The sequence below is a fragment of the Delphinapterus leucas genome, chromosome 21 (genome assembly GCF_059928025.1).
Source record: "Delphinapterus leucas isolate spDelLeu-1000000601 "Yukka" chromosome 21, BTC_Dleu_Yukka2, whole genome shotgun sequence".
Lineage (NCBI taxonomy): Eukaryota > Metazoa > Chordata > Mammalia > Artiodactyla > Monodontidae > Delphinapterus > Delphinapterus leucas.
This window is the reverse complement of record NC_143149.1, coordinates 20007560-20027269: the sequence shown is the minus strand read 5'-3', so window position 1 is coordinate 20027269 and position 19710 is coordinate 20007560. Positions and strand designations below refer to the sequence as shown.

General features: G+C 34.1%; 1 protein-coding gene across 1 annotated transcript in view; it reads right to left on the bottom strand.

Moving 5' to 3' along the window:
- Positions 1 to 17959, bottom strand: part of SGCZ (sarcoglycan zeta) — a 152620-nt gene extending 134661 nt beyond the window's left edge. The window contains exon 1 of the mRNA XM_089903672.1: positions 17864 to 17959. Coding sequence (XP_089759798.1) covers positions 17864 to 17959 — 96 coding nt within the window. The remainder of the gene's footprint in view (positions 1 to 17863) is intronic.
- Positions 17960 to 19710: the final 1751 nt, after the last annotated feature.

Genomic DNA, 19710 nt, shown 5'->3' with positions numbered 1-19710 from the left:
TTATCTGCCCAGTATTTATTCAGAGAAGCTTCTATTATATATTTACATATGCATATATGCATATACATATATTTTTATATGTATTTTATATTTTTTATATTTTTTGTTTTCACACTTTAACTTTCTTACTTCTCTATGCACTGTTCATAGAGACATTTTTCTCCCCAAGAAAACATGATTTCCAAAGTTCTAACCCATACCTGGTGCTTCTGTCGCCCCAACTGCACTCAATTGTCATTCACTTAGAGAGTTTTGACCATCTCATCATGTGCTTGTTCCCTCACCTGTCCCTCCAGCTGTATGCTTTAATGAGCTACTATTATCCAAAGGCCTGTAGTTATTTCCATCAAAATGTCTCTCTGCGAACTCAAGCTTCATCTGTCCCAAACTAATGCTATTTTTGCTAAGAAATACACTGAAACACTGACCTTAATATTTTTCTCCCTGCCTCAAATTCATTCTGTATGTAACTGCCGGAATCTCATTCCTAAATAAAACTCTAAGGCACTTAAATGCTCAAAAAGTATTTAACAGCTCTCTAGCTTTCAGTGAGTAAAATCTAAATTCTTGATTCGTATTCACAGGGACAGCTAGCATGACTTCATGCTTTCCTTCCAGTTTCAGCCATGTTTGTACTTCTTACTTTGACTCCTGTTCAAGCTCCCCCTCTGTCTAGTTTTCTCTTTCTATCTATCATCTCATAAGACCCTCATCAAAGGCCATTAACCCTATGAGGCATTCAAAGGCCACTTTTGTCTGAGATAATTTGGGAAGCGAAATATTCTTAAATATAAAGTAAAACGAACTTATTTAAAATATCCACACATATTTTGGAAGTAGCATCTGCAAGGTATAATGTACCTCAATGTATTCTCAAATTAGCTAAAAAGCAAAGCCATAATAAGTATTATATAAGGGAAACTAATTAACCCTAGCTAAAATATATATGAGGGGAATAACGTAAATACAGAGGATAAAGGTACTTTAAAAATAAAATGTAATTTTTCACTTATTTCACACAGAAACAAAATATCAAGATTAGAAATTCTAAATATTAAAAAGGACATGGGTTTGTTTAAAAACCAATATTATACACACTCACACAGATACTGGATGTTCAACAGGCTAGAAGCCTCTGATAATAAACTGTGAATACTCATATGGAAAAGCAAATGTTGCTTCAATGAATAACGAGTCAGTGGATTTATAGAAGTGCCACACTGAAATTATGTGCTCCAAATATATATATATATATATATATATATATTTTTTTTTTTTTTTTTTTTTTTTTTTTTTTGCTGTTTGCGGGCCTCTCACTGTTGTGGCCTCTCCCGTTACGGAGCAACAGGCTCCGGACGCGCAGGCTCAGCGGCTATGCCTCACGGGCCCAGCCACTCCGCGGCATGTGGGATCTTCCCGGACCGGGTCACGAACCCGTGTCCCCTGCATCGGCAGGCGGACTCTCAACCACTGCGCCACCAGGGAAGCCCCAAATACATATATATTTTTGTTACAACTGAATGACTCCAAAAAAGTCAACAAAGCAGAACACATCAACATCCTGAAACATCAGAGTCCTCTTGATTGTCAGTGGAAATAATGGATAACCAATTACATTCAGTAGCAAAATATCAATGAATATAATATTTTACTCTAAAAATAAAAAAGAGTATTTCTTCATGTTCATTTCATTATTGACGCAATCATTTTTAGTAATTACAATAATGCTAGAGACTGTTATTTTTTATCACTAGAATAATAAATGGAGTTGCATTATAGCTACATTGTTGATAGAAATTATTCACTTAGTTGGCCAAATAGTTACAGTTTCTTTCCTAAATACATTTCTAAGACAGTGAAATTTTCATTGCCACTCTATCATTTATTCTTTTTCCTATTTATTCTTAGTATTTCTCTGAAACACTATAATGAAAATGACAATTCATATAGTCTGGTATAGTTTTAACATGGTTTTACATTTGTGAAAAAAGAAATAGTAAAATCATAAGGTCCCCTATAAATGATGCCACAAATCATTTTCAAATGAAAATAATAGGTATATTTTAATACCAGAAAAAACTAAAAAATATATATCTCATAATTATATGGCTCTACATCCCATTGCTATGGTAATGCATCATCCTTCTTGGGATTTATTTCACTTCCTAAAAAAGTGGCTAAAGTATTTAATAAATGTTCTCTATGGCTATAATTTCAAACTTTAGGGTTATTTTAACAGGGTAAAATGAAAATTGTAACCATTCTGGAAATAGTACACATATTCTCACATTAATTACGGATATAATTTGTTTATATTACAGTAATAAGACATTGCCTGATTAAAAAAATAAAAGAGAATCAAATTTCAGAGATTTGTAGCCTTAGTGAAATTTTCAATTAATCATAATTTAGGAAAGATAAACTGTCGTGATTACATCAAAATCTATAATATTCATTAAATCAAGTGTTGAGACAAGTAGCACATACAAGATATTATAATGATCTACCCTAGCTTAGGGTGCTTTATTGTATAAAGAGTCTAGATAAAATAGATTGGACATATATCTTATCTGCTGGTGCTTAATATAATATAAAGCCAAGCTATAAATCTTCAGAGGGAAATCAATGTCAACAAATAATCCACCAATATTACTATCATAAGGACAACATAATCACATAAATTCAAAGAGATGAATAATGATTAGCATGATAGATGCCTTATGAATCATAGTAATGCCACATAAATTACATGTGTTGATTTGATCACAGGATCCAACATTTTAATAATTATATTGCTTATTTTAAAATTTCAGGAAAGAGTCAGTGCCCCAAAACTAAGGCTTTCAAAATAACTCAAATAAGCAGGTTGTCCATATCTTCAAATATTATTCTTAGTTCTGAAATACGATAGAATAGCAAAAATCTAGGGATTTTATCTGATTTTAAGTGAAAAAAAAATCATCTCCATAAGTTTAAATTAAAATCTCCTTAAGTTTTAATTAAAAATGTTCACTTTTTAAACAAATGCATAAGTACACAATTCAATCATTCATAGAAAGTGCGACTGATAAACTACAAAATAAAAACAGGCTATTAAATTATTAAGACAAGAAATGAGAGTCTTTGTGTTGGTTTGCAAAATGGTCACACATTTCTCCCATTGCTGTACGCTGCTTTGTGAAGTGTCTACTGTCCTACCAGGAAGCAGTCAACTTTCCAGCCCTAGAATCTGGGCTCAGCCTTGTGACTTTTACTGGCTAAAGGGAGCATTTGCACCACGTTAGGGCTGCCCTCTCTTGCTGCTGGGAACCATTTGTCACCGTGTGATCAAGCTGGGGCTAACTTCCCACAGGAGGAGAGACCCCGTGGTGTACCATCTCAGCCCTCATAGCCAGCTGAGACACGCCTGTGAGGACATTCTAGATTAGCCAGCCCCAGGCCAGTTAGTACAAACTAGAAAAACAGCCTAGTGCTTCTTATTCACAACTTCGAGGGGAATAATAAAAATGTATGGTTCTATCCTATTAAGTTTTGAGCAAAAGCTTTTAATTTGCAGCGAAAGCTAGCTAGATCAGTCTTCATTACTGCTTTTATACAACTATTTTTCATAACTATCATAACAACAAAAAAAGTCTACAAAACATGATCAGAGCAAAATAATAAGTTAAATGTGATGACATTATAGAATGACATAAAATTCTTAATCAAAAAATAATATTTTCTATGCTTCCCCATAGAAACTATATACTTTCCATTCATTTCATGAATTTTGAAATAATATACAAGGTTAGATGTTTGACTATTTAGCTAATTAATCAATACTCCAAATAAAATGTAAAGCACTTCAAATATTAAAATTAATTTCTCTACAAAAGCCTTTTACTTTACTGGATGATCTCCCAAGTTCTCTCTTTGATAATCTCTGCTACCCAGCATGCTCAGTAGTATTTTGATTCTAAATTCCTGATTTGGTTTGTGATGATCAAAAGAAGCCAATATGGCAAAAGTATGGGAAGCTGAGTGAAATACAACATGGGGTGCTTATTGCAAATCATAGATAGATGAAGAGGACAAGAATGGCATGGTATTACACTGGTGCTGATTTTTTTAAAAAAGCAGTAAGTGAAGGCATTTGCATAAATTATGTTAAATTCCTCTTTTCCTACTTCAGGATACAATAAAAGTAAGGCAATTTGCAGTATCAGATCAAAATTAAACTTAGAAAAAGAACAGAAGAAAAGTAAAACAAACAAATGGTATTAAATTGATTTTTTATCTTCCACACGTACAGAGGATAAAAGACAAAAAGACGATGCAGCTTTAAGCAGCTTGTTTTAATAATTCACTTCTCAAATACTTTCTAGAAAGAAATGAAATGGCAAATAGTTACTAATTACACCTAAAATATATTGAAGGGGAATATTTTCAGTAATTTGCATTTCATGAAATAAGAAAAAGAGAAAATTCATGAATTTAACAAATACTTTATCAGGGAAATAAAAGAACACTGCTAAAATGACTTACTTTACTATTCACAACTAGAGCATAAGTAGAAGTGGAAGTAGTGAATATGGGACACAAAAAATATGGCATTTAATTAACTATTCCTCTTACTGTTTCTTTCCTTATTTCCTATTCATTCAAATTTTAAGGTTAATAATTTGTAACCTAGTTGAAGACTAGAAACATATAATTCAGCTTCAGACTGGTGTCAGTGTCAAAGAAACAGTTCAGCGGAACAAAGTAAATTTTAGCAGTTTGGAACCTTTATTTGCACACCTTAAATCCATGAAAATAAAATCTGAATCTTTTTCTGCCGCATGCTTTTTTACAGAATCTGAAAAATACCTCTAATTCTTCCTAGATTTTCATTTTCTCTCTCCTTTTCTTCTCCTTTCCTAAATTACAGAGGTTGACCTAAACTTTATTTAGCAAAGAAGACTCTTTCTTCTTTAGTTTTGTAACTAAGGATAATTAATTACAAGATGCTCTTTGGCTCTGAGGAACAGTATTAAAACTAGGACCCTGAATTGAATTAAAATTGTTGTCCTGTGATATATGCATGTTGTAATAATTTAAAAAACACAAAGGTAACTAAGTTCAAATTGTTTCCTGTCTTTATGTTTAATTCCATTATCTTATCTAAATTCTCTTAACAAAATGATGGGCATTCTTCCAACTATTTTCCTTTCTTATAGAGGAATACATAAATTATTCTCATAGATGATAGAATTTTTTGGTGGTTGCTTTTGAGAGGGAGGGAAAGAGAAAAAGAGGATGGACAGGAGAACAAGAAGGACTCAGCAATATGACAAAATACATTTAAATAATAGGATGTCTAACATTTCATTGAAAATGGTTTGCATACCACAATGTAAACACTCCATCTCCTTAAGACGTTAGTGAAGTCTTTACAGAAGAAAGAATTATGTGTGAATATATGTGCATGTTATAGAGATTTTAAAAAGTAGGAAAATCTAGGAAATGACAGAGATCCATATTTGGGTAGATGTCGTGGCAAAGGAAAGAACTTTCATGTCATATAGGGGAAAACAATTAAATGGTGAAAGATACTGGGAGCCAGAGGACCTAAGCCCCCGGAAACAGAAATCTTATGGATATAACTGAATCATCCATAGGATATAGAACAAGAGTTGAAGCTACATATAGAAAATACTAAAGACTCAGCTGAAAAACTGTTGGAACTAATCAACGAATTCAATAAATTTGCAGGATATAAATCTCTCAAGTTTCTAAAAAGCAAGGTGATCAAAGGTAACATATGGATTCACTGTAATGAAAATGTTGCTTAGCAATGATAAAATCATAAAACCAAAATTATATTGAATGTAGTTTTTTATTTCTTTTCTTAATCCCTGGGAATTTCAGGATCTTGATGTGTCTTCATAGTTTGTGATAAAGATTATATATTTTGCCACAGATGTGCTTATTTAAAGCAAATTCTGATTTATAGGAGGCTGCTTATTACTTCAAAAGAGATTTCAATTGCTATGGAGATGGAAAATTAACAAGAAGAGATTATACCCTAAATCTTTCCTTTTTTTTTTTTTATTAATGCAAGTCAAAGAAAACTCAGAGAAGTGTGGTGGAAGTATGTGAAAATGCAAAATCATGACTATAATAAATTACGAGCTTTTACAGTGATGAGGAAGCTTACTATGATAAAATATGGACAGTAAAGTAGTTATAGTATTAATATTTGTGATTGAATTTTATTATGATAGCTCTACAGAGAGTACAATGAGTAAAGTGTAGGACAAGACTAAAGATGATATTGGTCAAAACCAGTGTTTTTCAAGCTAGAAGGCAAGAGTATGAAAGGTTTCACAGATTCCTATCACAGATCAGGCAGCCTCTATGTCTGTTTGCTTTATACTGCTTTTAGTTTTTGGTAATATTTTATTTGATGGAACAGTCCCATATTTACAAATCATTTATAAACCATCAATCCAGCTAAAATCAATATTTAATTTGTAATAACTGAGTAACAAATTTTAGTATTACGATACTGAATACTTCTATTTAAAACATTATGCCTTTATCTGTGACTCAGTATAGTGCTTTTTAATAAAATTTCTATCACTATTAGAAATATTAAAAGAATGATTATCTAACACATTAAAATGCAGTAACCCAAAATAAGGAGAAAGAGTGGAGAGCTTTTGTTATTTGCAAAAAAAATGCATTTCATTAATTTGAAATATAGTAAACTAAGCAAATATAAGATAACACAGGCACTTTAGAGTTTCATTGCCTTGAGGATAAATTCCAAATTCCTTAGCATTCAAACCCTGCATGTGTGAAGCCCTAAGGTGCATTCCAAATCAATGTTTCTCTGCTCCTTTATATCCATGTTCGTCAAATATTTTTTCGCTCACTCATTTCCTAAAATATTTTTTAAACTATAAGTCCGTGAATATTTTAAAGCTGATATTTGAAATATTTTTGGTATCAAAAGTTTGTTTTTTGCAAGGGATAAAATAGCTGACCCCACATATTATATATGTATTTTAAATATATTTTGTAGAATGCTCCAACTTTGTGGAGCCCTGCATTGAGCTTATCCAAATGACAGAACATGTTTGCCATATAACCTAATTCATCAGTAAACCCAGCCTTACTCTCTATCAGAAAAATATTTGAATGTTTCATTTCAAATAAATATATTAATATTACCCCATGATAACTAACTTATTTTTGATTTATAATTCTAAGACAGATTTTGCCATCCATATAACCTGGATGGATAGGCTTCTCCTTCAATTGTTCTTATCTAGCTACTAGTACTTTCTTCTCTCTACTGTTTTACATCTATCTGTCTACCTATCAATCTATCTATCTATCTTTTTACTTTTAATTCAGGTGCAATGTGTCCTCATACTCCCACTTTGTTTAACCAACCACTCATCCCCCATTTTCAACTTTTTATGTCCTGAGCAATATATTTTTTAATGGAAAAACAAAGGATTGATGACAGTCATCTGTTACTTCTGAAAGATAATGGACGGGGCTTCCCTGGTGGTGCAGTGGTTGAGAGTCTGCCTGCCGATGCAGGGGACACGGGTTCGTGCCCCGGTCCGGGAAGATCCCACATGCCGCGGAGCGGCTAGGCCCGTGAGCCATGGCCGCTGAGCCTGCGCGTCCGGAGCCTGTGCTCTGCAACGGGAGAGGCCACAACAGTGAGAGGCCCGCGTACCGCAAAAAAAAATGGACGTGGTAATGGTAGAAAAGTTGGAAGAAAGAGAAGTAGCAGCCACAGGGTCATTCTTGGGCAGATCAAATTTAGGAACAAGTGCATTTGAAACTTGAGACTCAGGAAACAGATCTCCATGCATCAGTTCCCCATGGATAGTCTTGAAACACCCACAGGGGTATGCTTGCCTGGGTTTGAGACTGTTACCTCACAGGATTCCTCAATCAAACCAAATTGTTCTACTCCCTTTTTCCTGAAAAAAACTATGTCTTCTATAAACTATTTTCTTGCTCACAAATTATCTAATTCAGAATCAAAATCTCAATCATTCTTCAAAGTACAGCTCATATGCTTTCATAAGCATAAGCATACAAACGACCCATGGAGAGTTATTTAGTATGGAAGGCCCAATTGAAAGTAAAAATATTGTCACTAAGATTGTTCCCATACTCAGTTCTCAGGCCTGACCTCTAAGGACAAGGAACTACAAAATAAAAAATAATGTGCTTCCCTTTTGTTCTAGGTTTGCTATCTCGTTATCTCACATCTTTTCTGGAGGAAGAAATAAGTGTAGGGCTAAGTGTGTACGTGTGTGTGTGTGTGTGTGTGTGTTTGGTAGAGAACAAGATGGGACACTACAGGTAATTGGTTTATGTGTTTGTTTATAAAAACAACTACATTTGAGGTAAGGAGGGAATCTTCATGTCTTTGTAAGGCTTCTGCAGTGTGTGAGAGATAACACCTGTGAGAGGACAATAGTATCATCTCTGGAAAAAATATATGGTAAGTAGAATTCCTTTTAGAACCTCCTACATTTTTTTAACTCCATGGATTACTGCATTTCTATAACCAAGCTCACCTACACTTATATATTTAGCAACATCAAACCATGTCCTAGCTTAATGAGGATTTCCTACCATGTTATTTTTTTGTCTTATTTTTAAACAAGATTTATTGTGTTCAAATTATTCACATTCTTTCTTCTGTGGGTCTAGCCCAGAACACCATACACAGAAATAGAAATATGGATTTCCTGGAGAATATGTAAAAAAATTACTTTGGAGAATACGATGAATTGTTTTAAAAAAGTTTTTTAATTTGGTAATGAAAGATAATTTTTTTCATTTTGGACAAGTAATAAGACACATTTTTTTTTTTTTTTTGCGGTACGCGGGCCTCTCACTGTCGTGGCCTCTCCCATTGCGGAGCACAGGCTCCGGATGCACAGGCCTAGTGGCATGGCTCACGGGCCTATCTGCTCCGCGGCATGTGGGATCTTCCCGGACCGGGGCACGAACCCGTGTTCCCTGCATCGGTAGGCGGACTCTCAACCACTGCTCCACCAGGGAAGCCCAATAAGGCACAGTTTTAATCAGTACTTAAAATGTATCTTCTGATAGCTCAAAGGTTTTAATTTGCCTTTCAAATAAAAATTTTCAATGGTCAAATGAGACTATCTATAGAGTTACCTAAGATATATTCTTCCTTTTACCTGGAATAATTTTTAATTTTATGAATTGTTTAAAAGCAATGAATCAGAATGGGGAATTTAGGTTTGAGTCATAGTATTAAGACTTTTCTTTGCACAACTTGAGACAGCTAAATTGCCATACGCAAATGAAGATAATATCTCCTCCTGTACAGCAGTATGAATTAAGGTAATATGTATAAAAATGCTTTGTAAATTGCAAAGTTTAATGTTCAGGATTATTAAACTATAGTGAGTAGTTACATAGGTGGTTTCAGTGTTTTCATCTGTTGACACATGGTTGAGGGGCATCTATGAACCACTTAAAAAACTGTATATAATTATTTATTTTTATCCTTGTATTTAGATATTTTCCTCAGCTTTGAGTGGATTTTACCAAAGATGTCTGAATCTACAAACACTGAAAAGCACTTTGTTGCACAGATTTGTGTTATCTTTTCTGTATTCACTACTAGTGTTCCTTAACCAGCATGTACACATAACCTCAATAAAGAGGCTCAGATTAATTATTTGTAGATGTTTGTTAAATATAACAGAAGTTTAAGCTCATCAAAACGGAGGAATGTAAATTGGTACAGCCACTTGGAGAACAGTATGGAGATTCCTTAAAAAACTAAAAATAAAGCTACCATATAACCCTGCAATTCCACTCCTGGGCACATATCCATAGAAGACCGTAATTTGAAAGGATACATGCAACCCAATATTCATTGCAGCACTATTTACAATAGCCAGGATATGGAAACCACCTAAATGTCCACTGATGGAAAAATGGATAAAGAAAATGTGGTACATATATACAATGGAATATTACTCAGCCATAAAAAGGAACAAAATAATGCCATTTGCAGTGATGTGGATGGACCCAGAGGTTACCATACTGAGTGAAGTAAGTCAGACAGAGAAAGATAAATATCATACGATATCACTTATATGTGGAATCTAAAAAAATGGTACAAATGAAGCTATTTACAAAACAGAAATTGAGTCAAACTTATGGTTACCAAGGGGGAAAAGGGGGGAGGGATAAATTGGGATTGACATATACACACTACTATATATATAAAATAGATAACTAATAAGAACTACTATTCTTATAGCACACAGAACTCTATTCAAAACTCTGTAATGACCTATATGGAATAGAATCTAAAATAAGAGTGGATGTATGTATATGTATAACTGACTCATTTTGCTCTACATCAGAAACTAACACAACATTGTAAATCAACTATACTCCAATAATAAAAAAAAATGAGGAACTTAAAGTCCTATTATTTCTAGTGCTGTCAGACTGTAAATATTTACAGTCATTAATTATTTAGAACAGCAGGTCTACAATTTACAGAGAGACAACTATAGAAGAAACTTTTGCAAAGACGAGGTGGATAGAACAAGAAGCAATGACTTGAGATACGAGTTCTGGCTCACTTTCGAGTCCTCAGACCTTGGACACATCACTTAAATTACCTAAGTCTTGAGGTAAAGTATCGTCAAAATGGCAATAAAATTATCTGCTCTGTTCACCTCACAGGGTTGTTGCTTTGACATTTAGATATCTTTTCATGGAATCCACTGTATATATTAAATGAGAGAAATAATAAAAACTACATTGACTAGACTATAATCAAGCTAATAATAGAAGGATGGATTTTCAGACTTCACGTTACTTGACCCATCAGAAACAGTTCTTCACTCTGTCAACTTGGAAACACTCTTCTCTTTCCTTTCAGGACACCGTACTCTTTTGGTTTTCTTACTACTTCACCCATCTCTCCTTCTTAGTCTGTGGTTGGTTCTTGCACTTCTTTCCAAACTCTTCAATAATGGAGTGATGAATTATAGTGATTATAGATAGAATATTCAGTATTCTATCCACACTTACTGACATTCTTGTCTGATCTCATGTATTTAAATTAGATACATAGATAGATATAGATATTAATATTGATATAAAAATGTTTCTAATTTGTGTCTCAAGCTTATACCTCAACATGAAATCTACACTCAGATAGCCACCTGCTAACTTGAAATGCCTGCTCTTCTAGTAGACAAAATTATTAGCTCCAAAATTGTGCTCAAAATCTTCCCCCACTCCCCACTTTGTTCCAAATTGGCTAATAGTGACTACTCAGAACAAAAAACCTTGATACATATGTGATTCTCTCTTATTCTCACATCCCATTTGCAATGTGTTATCAAATCCTTATATTCTACTTTTAAAATACACTGTCTTTGATCATAATACTCCTCACATAGTGAGGATTAAATATATGCAAAGGATGAAAAATATGCAAAGGATTTAGTATAATGTTTGGCTTTCATTAAAAATAATAAGCAATACTGTTTCTTGTGTTGGACTCTGTGGTAAAGGTTTTACCTTGTTTATGTCTTCTGATAAAAACCATAACACTCTAGTCCCTAAAAATATTAGGGGCTACTATGAACTTTTGCAGATGATAAAAGTAAGGCACAGAGAGGTAAAATCAGGTAACAAGTCACAACTGCTAAGTAACAGAGCCAGGATTTGAAGCCAGGAATTGGACTTCAGAAATTTACTCTATGCTGAATGTTAGCTAGTGTTAAAAACCGTTATCTGTCGAACAGCCACAAAAATGATTTGAAATATAATAGAAATGAAAAACTTTCAAGAAAATGGCCAGCTTATATTCACAACACCAAAAGGAACAGTTTTTCTCCTCAAGCACAAAGGTGAAGAGAAAAAGGAATGGAAAACCCATTCCCATACACAATATGAACCATAAAGTGATTGACAAGAAACTTGTAATGCTTATATGAAAAAGAATGTTAAGAAATGTTCCTGAGCAACACAAAGTAAGTTCTCAAAAGAAAAAAAAAATCAGGAGAGAAGCCATATTTCTAGATAGAAAAATCTCAAAACTATAAAGATGTCAATTTTCTCAAATTAAATGCAACCATAATTAAGTTTCCAATTGGAATTTTTATGAAACTTGACAGCTGATTATTAAGTTCATTTGGAAGAGAAAATGCACAATAGTCAAAAGGTTTTGAAAAAGAGCAATAAGAAAGAACTTACTGTAACAGTTCCTTAAAGTTACAGTTTGGTTTTAGTCCAAATATATCAATAGAACAGATAGAGGGGCCATAAATAAATCTATGTACATTTAAGAATGTAGTATATGAGGAAAGTTGTACTACAAATCAGTGATGGGAAAAATGGACTATTCAAATTATGGTATTGGGGGCTATTGGTCATGAAGGAAATAAAAAAGGAAGGAAGGAAGGAAGGAAGGAAGGAAGGAAGGAAGGAAGGAAGGAAGAAAGGAAGCTTTCTTCCATCACTTGCATTACCGCCTGAGCTCTGCCTCCTGTCAGCATTATGATGATCTGTATAATTATTTCATTATATATTACAGTGTAATAATAATAGAAATAAAGTGCACAATAAACGTAATGCACTTGAATCATCCCGAAACCATCCCCCTGCTACCCTGGTCCGTGGAAAAACTGTCTTCCACAAAACTGGTCTCTGGTGCCAAAACAGTTGGGGACCACTGCTATAGATATTAACTTACTTGTATTCAGAGGAAACATACAAAGTTTAAAATAATTAAATAAATTATGATAGCTGTGGAGGACAAAGAAGATCCAACATAAGAATTATTGCTTTCTCTGAAAACCTTAACAAATGTAACTGAAAGATATTGAATGATATAATATAGAAAAGGTTCATGAAATGAAAGAAATGAAATGGCAAAAATGTATCAGACATCCAGGTAGAACGTGCCTGTCATCAACAGGAGAAAAATACCAGACTTTCCTGAGACTCTTTATGGCAATATTCAGTGCTAGAATTCCACAGAGCAATGAGCTAACAGGAAAAGAAGGGATGAACCGTTAATAACATTCCAGAAAAGAATAAAGACAACAGTCAGACACCTTTCGCATGCAATATTTCAAGTATCAGCAAACAAACACACAAAACTAATTAACAATGAAATACAAGAAAGGAAGGAATGATTTGAATAATGAACTCAGCCCTGGAGAATCCATAAAAAAAGGACTGGTGGTGAGGATGGCAGGCATCTGTATTGTGAATTAAGACCAAAGTGCCAAGGCAATTAAATTTGCAGAACAGAATGTAAATATTATGAACTCTGACAAAGTTAAAATCATATAATTATCAAAAAAACCTGAAAATGAATAGGGGTGAAGACAAACTGGAGGGAAGCTAATCACCCCAAATTGCACTGCAGGAAGTTAATGAACACCATCTGAAATGAAAACATGGAGCTAATGCATCCAACTTCCTAATGGTTCTCATTGTCTTTTATTCTTAACCATAAAGACAGTTAAAAAAAATTTTTTTTGTGGTAAAAAAATATTAAAGGTCAGCAATTCTTTCCAATTTATGTCAGTTTATGTTTCTTCTATTTAATTATGTATAATATACTAATTATAAATAGCAGGTACATGTCTCCCTATATATTTATCTTTTTTATTTGTGCAAATATATAATTATATAACTGTCATGATGTTCACCATATGTTAACAGGTTTTTTTCTTGAGTGTAAAGATTTTGGGATGATTTGTGTGTTGCGTGTGTTTTAACTTGAATAAAGACATTACAGTAAATAATAAAGTTCATCAGTATTAAACAACTGAATGTGAAATAATAAGAATGATAATAATAAAAAGATTATAGAAGCTTGCAGATATCTATTTATGATTGGTTTGCATGGGAGAAAGAAACCTGCATAGAAGAGATTTGCCAAGGTAGCTGAAGGACACAGGGTCAGGAGATTTATCATGTTGTGTAACCAGGGAAGAGGTCTGCTGAACTTGCCTGTCTCCATGGCTTTGTGTCTGAATTATATAAAGAAGAATTGAACACAGGAGATAAAAAACTGATTGTAACCAAGAACCCAGTTAGTATCACAGCTCTGAAGCCAAGTGAAATGACTGGAAGTGAAGAGAGGGTAGAACGTTGCTCACAGCTCTGCTAACACAGGAATCCTAAAAAAAATGCAGACTTCTTTGTTTTGCTGTGGAGTTACAGGAACTGGAATTATCTGGTAGCCATTCCCCTGACACAATTATCAATCTGTCATGCAGGATGCTGGGATAAGGGGCAATAGTGAGGTACCACCTTAACTGAGGATCCTTAAATGGAAAAAACTAAGAGAGTTATTCAGCTAATATCAGATGAAGTTGGATAATACTTAAGATAGTCCTAGAGAACTCATGATGCAATTTTCTTCTGGTAACAATCAGTGAAATATAGATAATCTAACCACCTGAGCACTCTGAATTCATGAAACCTTGAGAAACTTTTCAATTACATTAAAAAAGTGGTGATTACAAGTCCTAATTTCCTGATACTTCAAATATTTAACCTAAAGTTAGACGACATGCATTAAAGACACATTCAGAACGTTATAATATATGCAAGGTCAAATTCCAAGTTCTTTGAATATTTTGTATCTAAAGAAAACTATATATTTAACTTCACAAATGTTCACTGAGTACCTACTCTCTAAAAATAATGTTAATTTTGAAGATGCATTGAATTCTAAGATACTTTAAACATAGAATATGTTTTTCTGTGTGCTGATATGATCAACCATTTAAAAAGGTTTTTTTTTTTTTAAGCATGAAAAAGAGAGTAAACTGCATTGGACAATAATAGAATTTCAAATATCTATAGAAATTTGGTGGTGGAGACAGCCAACTACCCTACAGTTAGCTTGTAGGGTAGAAACAGCCCATGGTTTATTAAGTTAGGAGGCTAGGTGTGTGTGTCTGTGGGCAACTGCATTTTTGACCAATAGAAATGTCTTACATTTCCATGTATAGGATTAAATAAATACCTATGTAACCAGAAAATAATTTTAAATAAGAAAATTCTTTATTTCAGAGTGGAATACTGGCTAAATAGAAAGAAGGCAATCCACTGGCATTAGCGCAGGAAAACACACACACAAACACACACACAAATCAAAACTGCAGGAAAAAAAATCTGCACAAATCAAAATTGTTTGTACACTACTATTTTTCTCAGCTTAATTGAATCTTGGTAAGTACCTGTTGAATTTAATAGATTTTATCTTACCTACAGGAATTTTGACATTTTATCATAAAAACATTTGAATACATGAAAATGTGTGGAAAGACTGAACTAAGTGGAATTAAAAAAATAATGTAAAACCTCATCTCTACTAATATTACTGAATTTGTTGTGTTCTTTGTTAACCTAAGAATCACGTATTTTGATAAGTTTCTACCAAACTCACTTTATTAATGAGAAAACTAAGGCTCAGGAACATTGTGGCTGGCTTTATGAAACACTGAATAAACTTCACGGCAGAGAAAAAACAACTGCATGCATTCATGGACAAGAGAATCCTAAAATGGGGGCTGCTTATAAAAGATATATTTCTCTTTATTTTAAATATTTATTTTTTTGTGTGGTATGTGGGTAGAGACATTTCCACGGAATAAATGAGTGTCCTTCTTTTTCTGTTCTCAAACCAGTCCTCCCGTCTGACTGCCGATGGAACATGCTGCCACCTGCCTGGGCTGTATCGTGCTTCGCAGTTACTGAGAGGCAAATGATAACGAGAGGAGAAGCGACAGGACTGGGGATGTGAAAGGGAGCATATAGATTTCCATCAATACGGTGAGTTTTAGAAATGTTTGTGAACAGGCTTCCCTGGTGGCGCAGTGGTTGAGAGTCCGCCTGCCGATGCAGGGGACACGGGTTCGTGCCCCGGTCTGGGAAGATCCCACCTGCCGCGGAGCGGCTGGGCCCGTGAGCCATGGCCGCTGAGCCTGGGCGTCCGGAGCCTGTGCTCCGCAACGGGAGAGGCCACAACAGTGAGAGGCCCGCGTACCGCAAAAATAAATAAATAAATAAATAAAATAAAATAAAAGAAATGCCTGTGAACTTTCCCAGGGATAAAGGTTAGAAAGCCCATCTGCCACCACCTCACATTTTAATGCTATAACATCAGTGAATTCTTTCTTATTTGGTCCATAGTTGGAGTCAACATACATCCCCGTTTCCCAGGAGTATCCTCGTTTACACCTGTTGCTTGCCCTCAAAAATGTTCCTACTAGGAAGGTAAATTCTATGACCCTCCTGCTGGCAGAGGGCTTCACAATCCTTCTCTAAACTGTACTCCCAGGAAGCTGCTCCAAATTGGTCTAAAATGGCTTTGAAGATAAATCTTTTTTTTTTTCTTGCCGTCCCCAGACTTATCAATAGGATATATTTTCAAAGAAGTTCCCGCCTATGATGACTCTCACCTTTGTCCTATGTTAAGTACTGTTTTTATTTCCAAGTATGAGTTTTCATTTCTTCAAATATGAAACTGCTTAGTGGTGTGAAACACAAGAAGGAACCAGAAAATAACAGAGTGGTGATAACTTCCAATCAAAGGGAAGATGCTAATATGTGTAAGCATGCTATATTTTTTTCAGTTTTCCTAACAATCAAATCAAATAAAAACACCAAACAAACTTTTAATTTTAAGTTTAATTAGTTTTGATAGTTTAATCAGTAAGGTCAGGTGTTCATACATGTGTCTATTGTATTATTTATTCTCTGACCTAAATCCAGAAAGTAATCTTAATAAAAAATTTCCAGTACCCAGAGTAGCAGTCAATAGAGTATATTAGGAAGCTCTGCAAGTTCACACATAACAAAATAAAATTTAAACTTAATATAATTATCCTAATTAGAATTTTTATGAAAAAGAATCCTTTGTTCTGTGTTCACTTTGATATTTAAGGGAAAAATAGCCTCAAAGCAAATTATAAAATTTTGGCTTACTATGCAACTCATTTGCTAAAATACTGCTAATATTAAAACATTCTAGTCGAAAATACACTTTCATATTTATGAAATAAGGTTAGTAATCTTTTCACGTTTTATATAACAACCTTTCTAATTATTCTGTTTCACTAAATTTATTGCCACACATACACACATATCCCAGGGGAAAACCTATTACATTTGAAAGAGTCTAGTGAGATTCTGATGTACCAAAGATACTACCTTCTGAGAAATAACACACTTAAGCCAAAATGAACAATGTCTAAGCTATAATGTTTTGAGTTTTAGCATGCTGCTAGGTGATAAAACACACATAGCACACACACATACACACATACATTTGAAAGAATAAATATTCTTACTGGTTTTAAATAATGTACATCCAGAAATAAAGTTAATTTCTGTACTAAGACTTTTTGTCATCACTTTTAGAAAATGTATGTCCGTTAAAGCTGAAAAGATGTAAAATACATTGAATTAATATCATTTATTCAAGTCAAGGTTCTTGCAGAAATTACTCAAAATATGTTAAATGCCCCTTTTGGAATTAATATAACTGGATTTTTAAGGTCCATCCATTGAAAACAGAAGGGCATATTTTAGAGACTAACAAAAGCAACACTGCAGTTTAATTGGAAATGGCTCTCTAATTTGTCAGTTTGAAATTAACTTCTCCACTGGTTTTTCAATTGTTTCATTGTTTTGATTTCTTCAAATAAGTCTTTAGCTTAAAATAACTAAATGCATACTGAAGAGATAAGGGGTATCTGTCCTCCTATTTTAAGCTAAAACATAACCTCTAAATTATCTTTTACAGTAAGCCAAAGCCAGTATCACATACCTTTCGGGAATGAATTTCTTTCACATACAATGGAAGTAGAAACTCAGATATACCTTCAAGTCGGATTCCCTTCTTGGTGACTCTCAGATTTCCCATACCATCCTACAAGCAATGAAATATAGTTCACTTTTAGGTTAATTAGAGAATGAATAACTGGCCATAATTTTCTTAGGCCTAAGTTGAGAAAACAGTAAGCTCAAATCAGTGATGATTTAAGGAAAATGAGAGGTTGAATCTACTTAATGAATGATTGCAGCAGTTTGCATGCATATGGTGGGCTCTGTTTAAAATGAACAGGGAAAGAGGATTATAAAGGACCTAGTATCTCTTTCAAGTTCTAACAGAGACTGGGACTCATCTGTGAATAAATCCTGTACTTTCTTCATGCATCAATCCTTTTAACTATTTATTAGGTAAAATGATACTTACTACCTGATTATTGAAAACAACTTTGCAGAGAGATCTAGTATTATTTTTACATGACAGTTATACACATATTTCTACTACAATCAAATAGTCACATTTGTACAAGCAATAAATGATTGACTAGTGTAAGTAAGAATGGTGTCCCAGTGTTTTAACCATGGGTTAATCATACATCCTTTTCTTTAGAAAATAATACTCTACGAGGAGGGTAAAACAGTACACAAATAATATCTATGAGACAAAAAGTAAAAATAGTAAGAACATGGGAATTAAAGAAAGAATTAACATCTGGTTGGAGAGTAAACCATTTCTCATGGAAGATACTGACTATGATAAAGGCCTTAAGAATACGGAGTTTCAACAGATGTCCCTAGAGGGAGAAACAAAATGACCATTCTGGTCACAATTAGGAAATAGCATGCCATCCAAACTGGCTCATGGAATATTGTGAGCAAAAACAACTGGGAGTATGTTTTGAGGCCAGAGAAAGAAAAGCCATGAATGCAAACTAAGGGGTCTGTATGTACAACAGCGTCCAAGAGAAGGAATGTAAAAAGTTCTCGAATAGCTCAGTGGCTTGAAATGATCAGAGTTATGCTTTAAGATGAAGCTGGTAGAAGTACTATGTGGAGCTATCTGACAGAGTATCAATAATAATGCACACCTTGGTAATAAGTGTGAGAAGTGTGGTGGAAGAGCAACCTTCAAGACCTGGTGACTAATTTTATCTGGAGATACTGAAAAGAGGGCCATTTATGACTGACCCAAGGTTTCACAACTATGACTATGTAAGGATATGTAGTGATTTTTACACTTGGACTAGTAAAATTTGTAGGCTTAATGGAAAAAATAAGTTCAGCTTTGAACCTTCTAACTTTGGACTTTCTAACTACTTCCAGTAGCAACACTGGAAAAAAGAATTTTATCCATCAACCAACGCATCTGTAGAAAGCAGGCTGGGGTGTGACAGTTGCTTAAGTCTCACTTGAATCTATCATGATGGATGAGCAAGTCCTGTGTGGAAAAAATGTATATTAAACCAAAGAGGGACTCCTAGATAACGCCTAAGTCTGTGGCTTGGAAAGACGTATTTTCTACTTCCAGGGAGGCTGGGATTAGTAGAAGAGGAAAGGCAAGAGATTATGATAGCCAGCCTCAACCCTCTGCTCTGACCTCAAAAGAAAGCCAAAGAAGAAGTAGAACGATGAATAGAATTTTGAGTAAGAACTGAAGAACTTTTTTTTAAACTCAGACAAAGAAAAGGACTAAGAAGACTGAGAGAAATATTTTGAGGTGGTGAGATCTGTCTTCTCATGGAAGGAGAAAGGAATTGATTCTGGTTGAACTGAATTTGGGATGAGACAGAGGAATTCACTTCTTGAGCTTGAACTTCTTGTCAGCTTAAACTTAAAGCTGACACT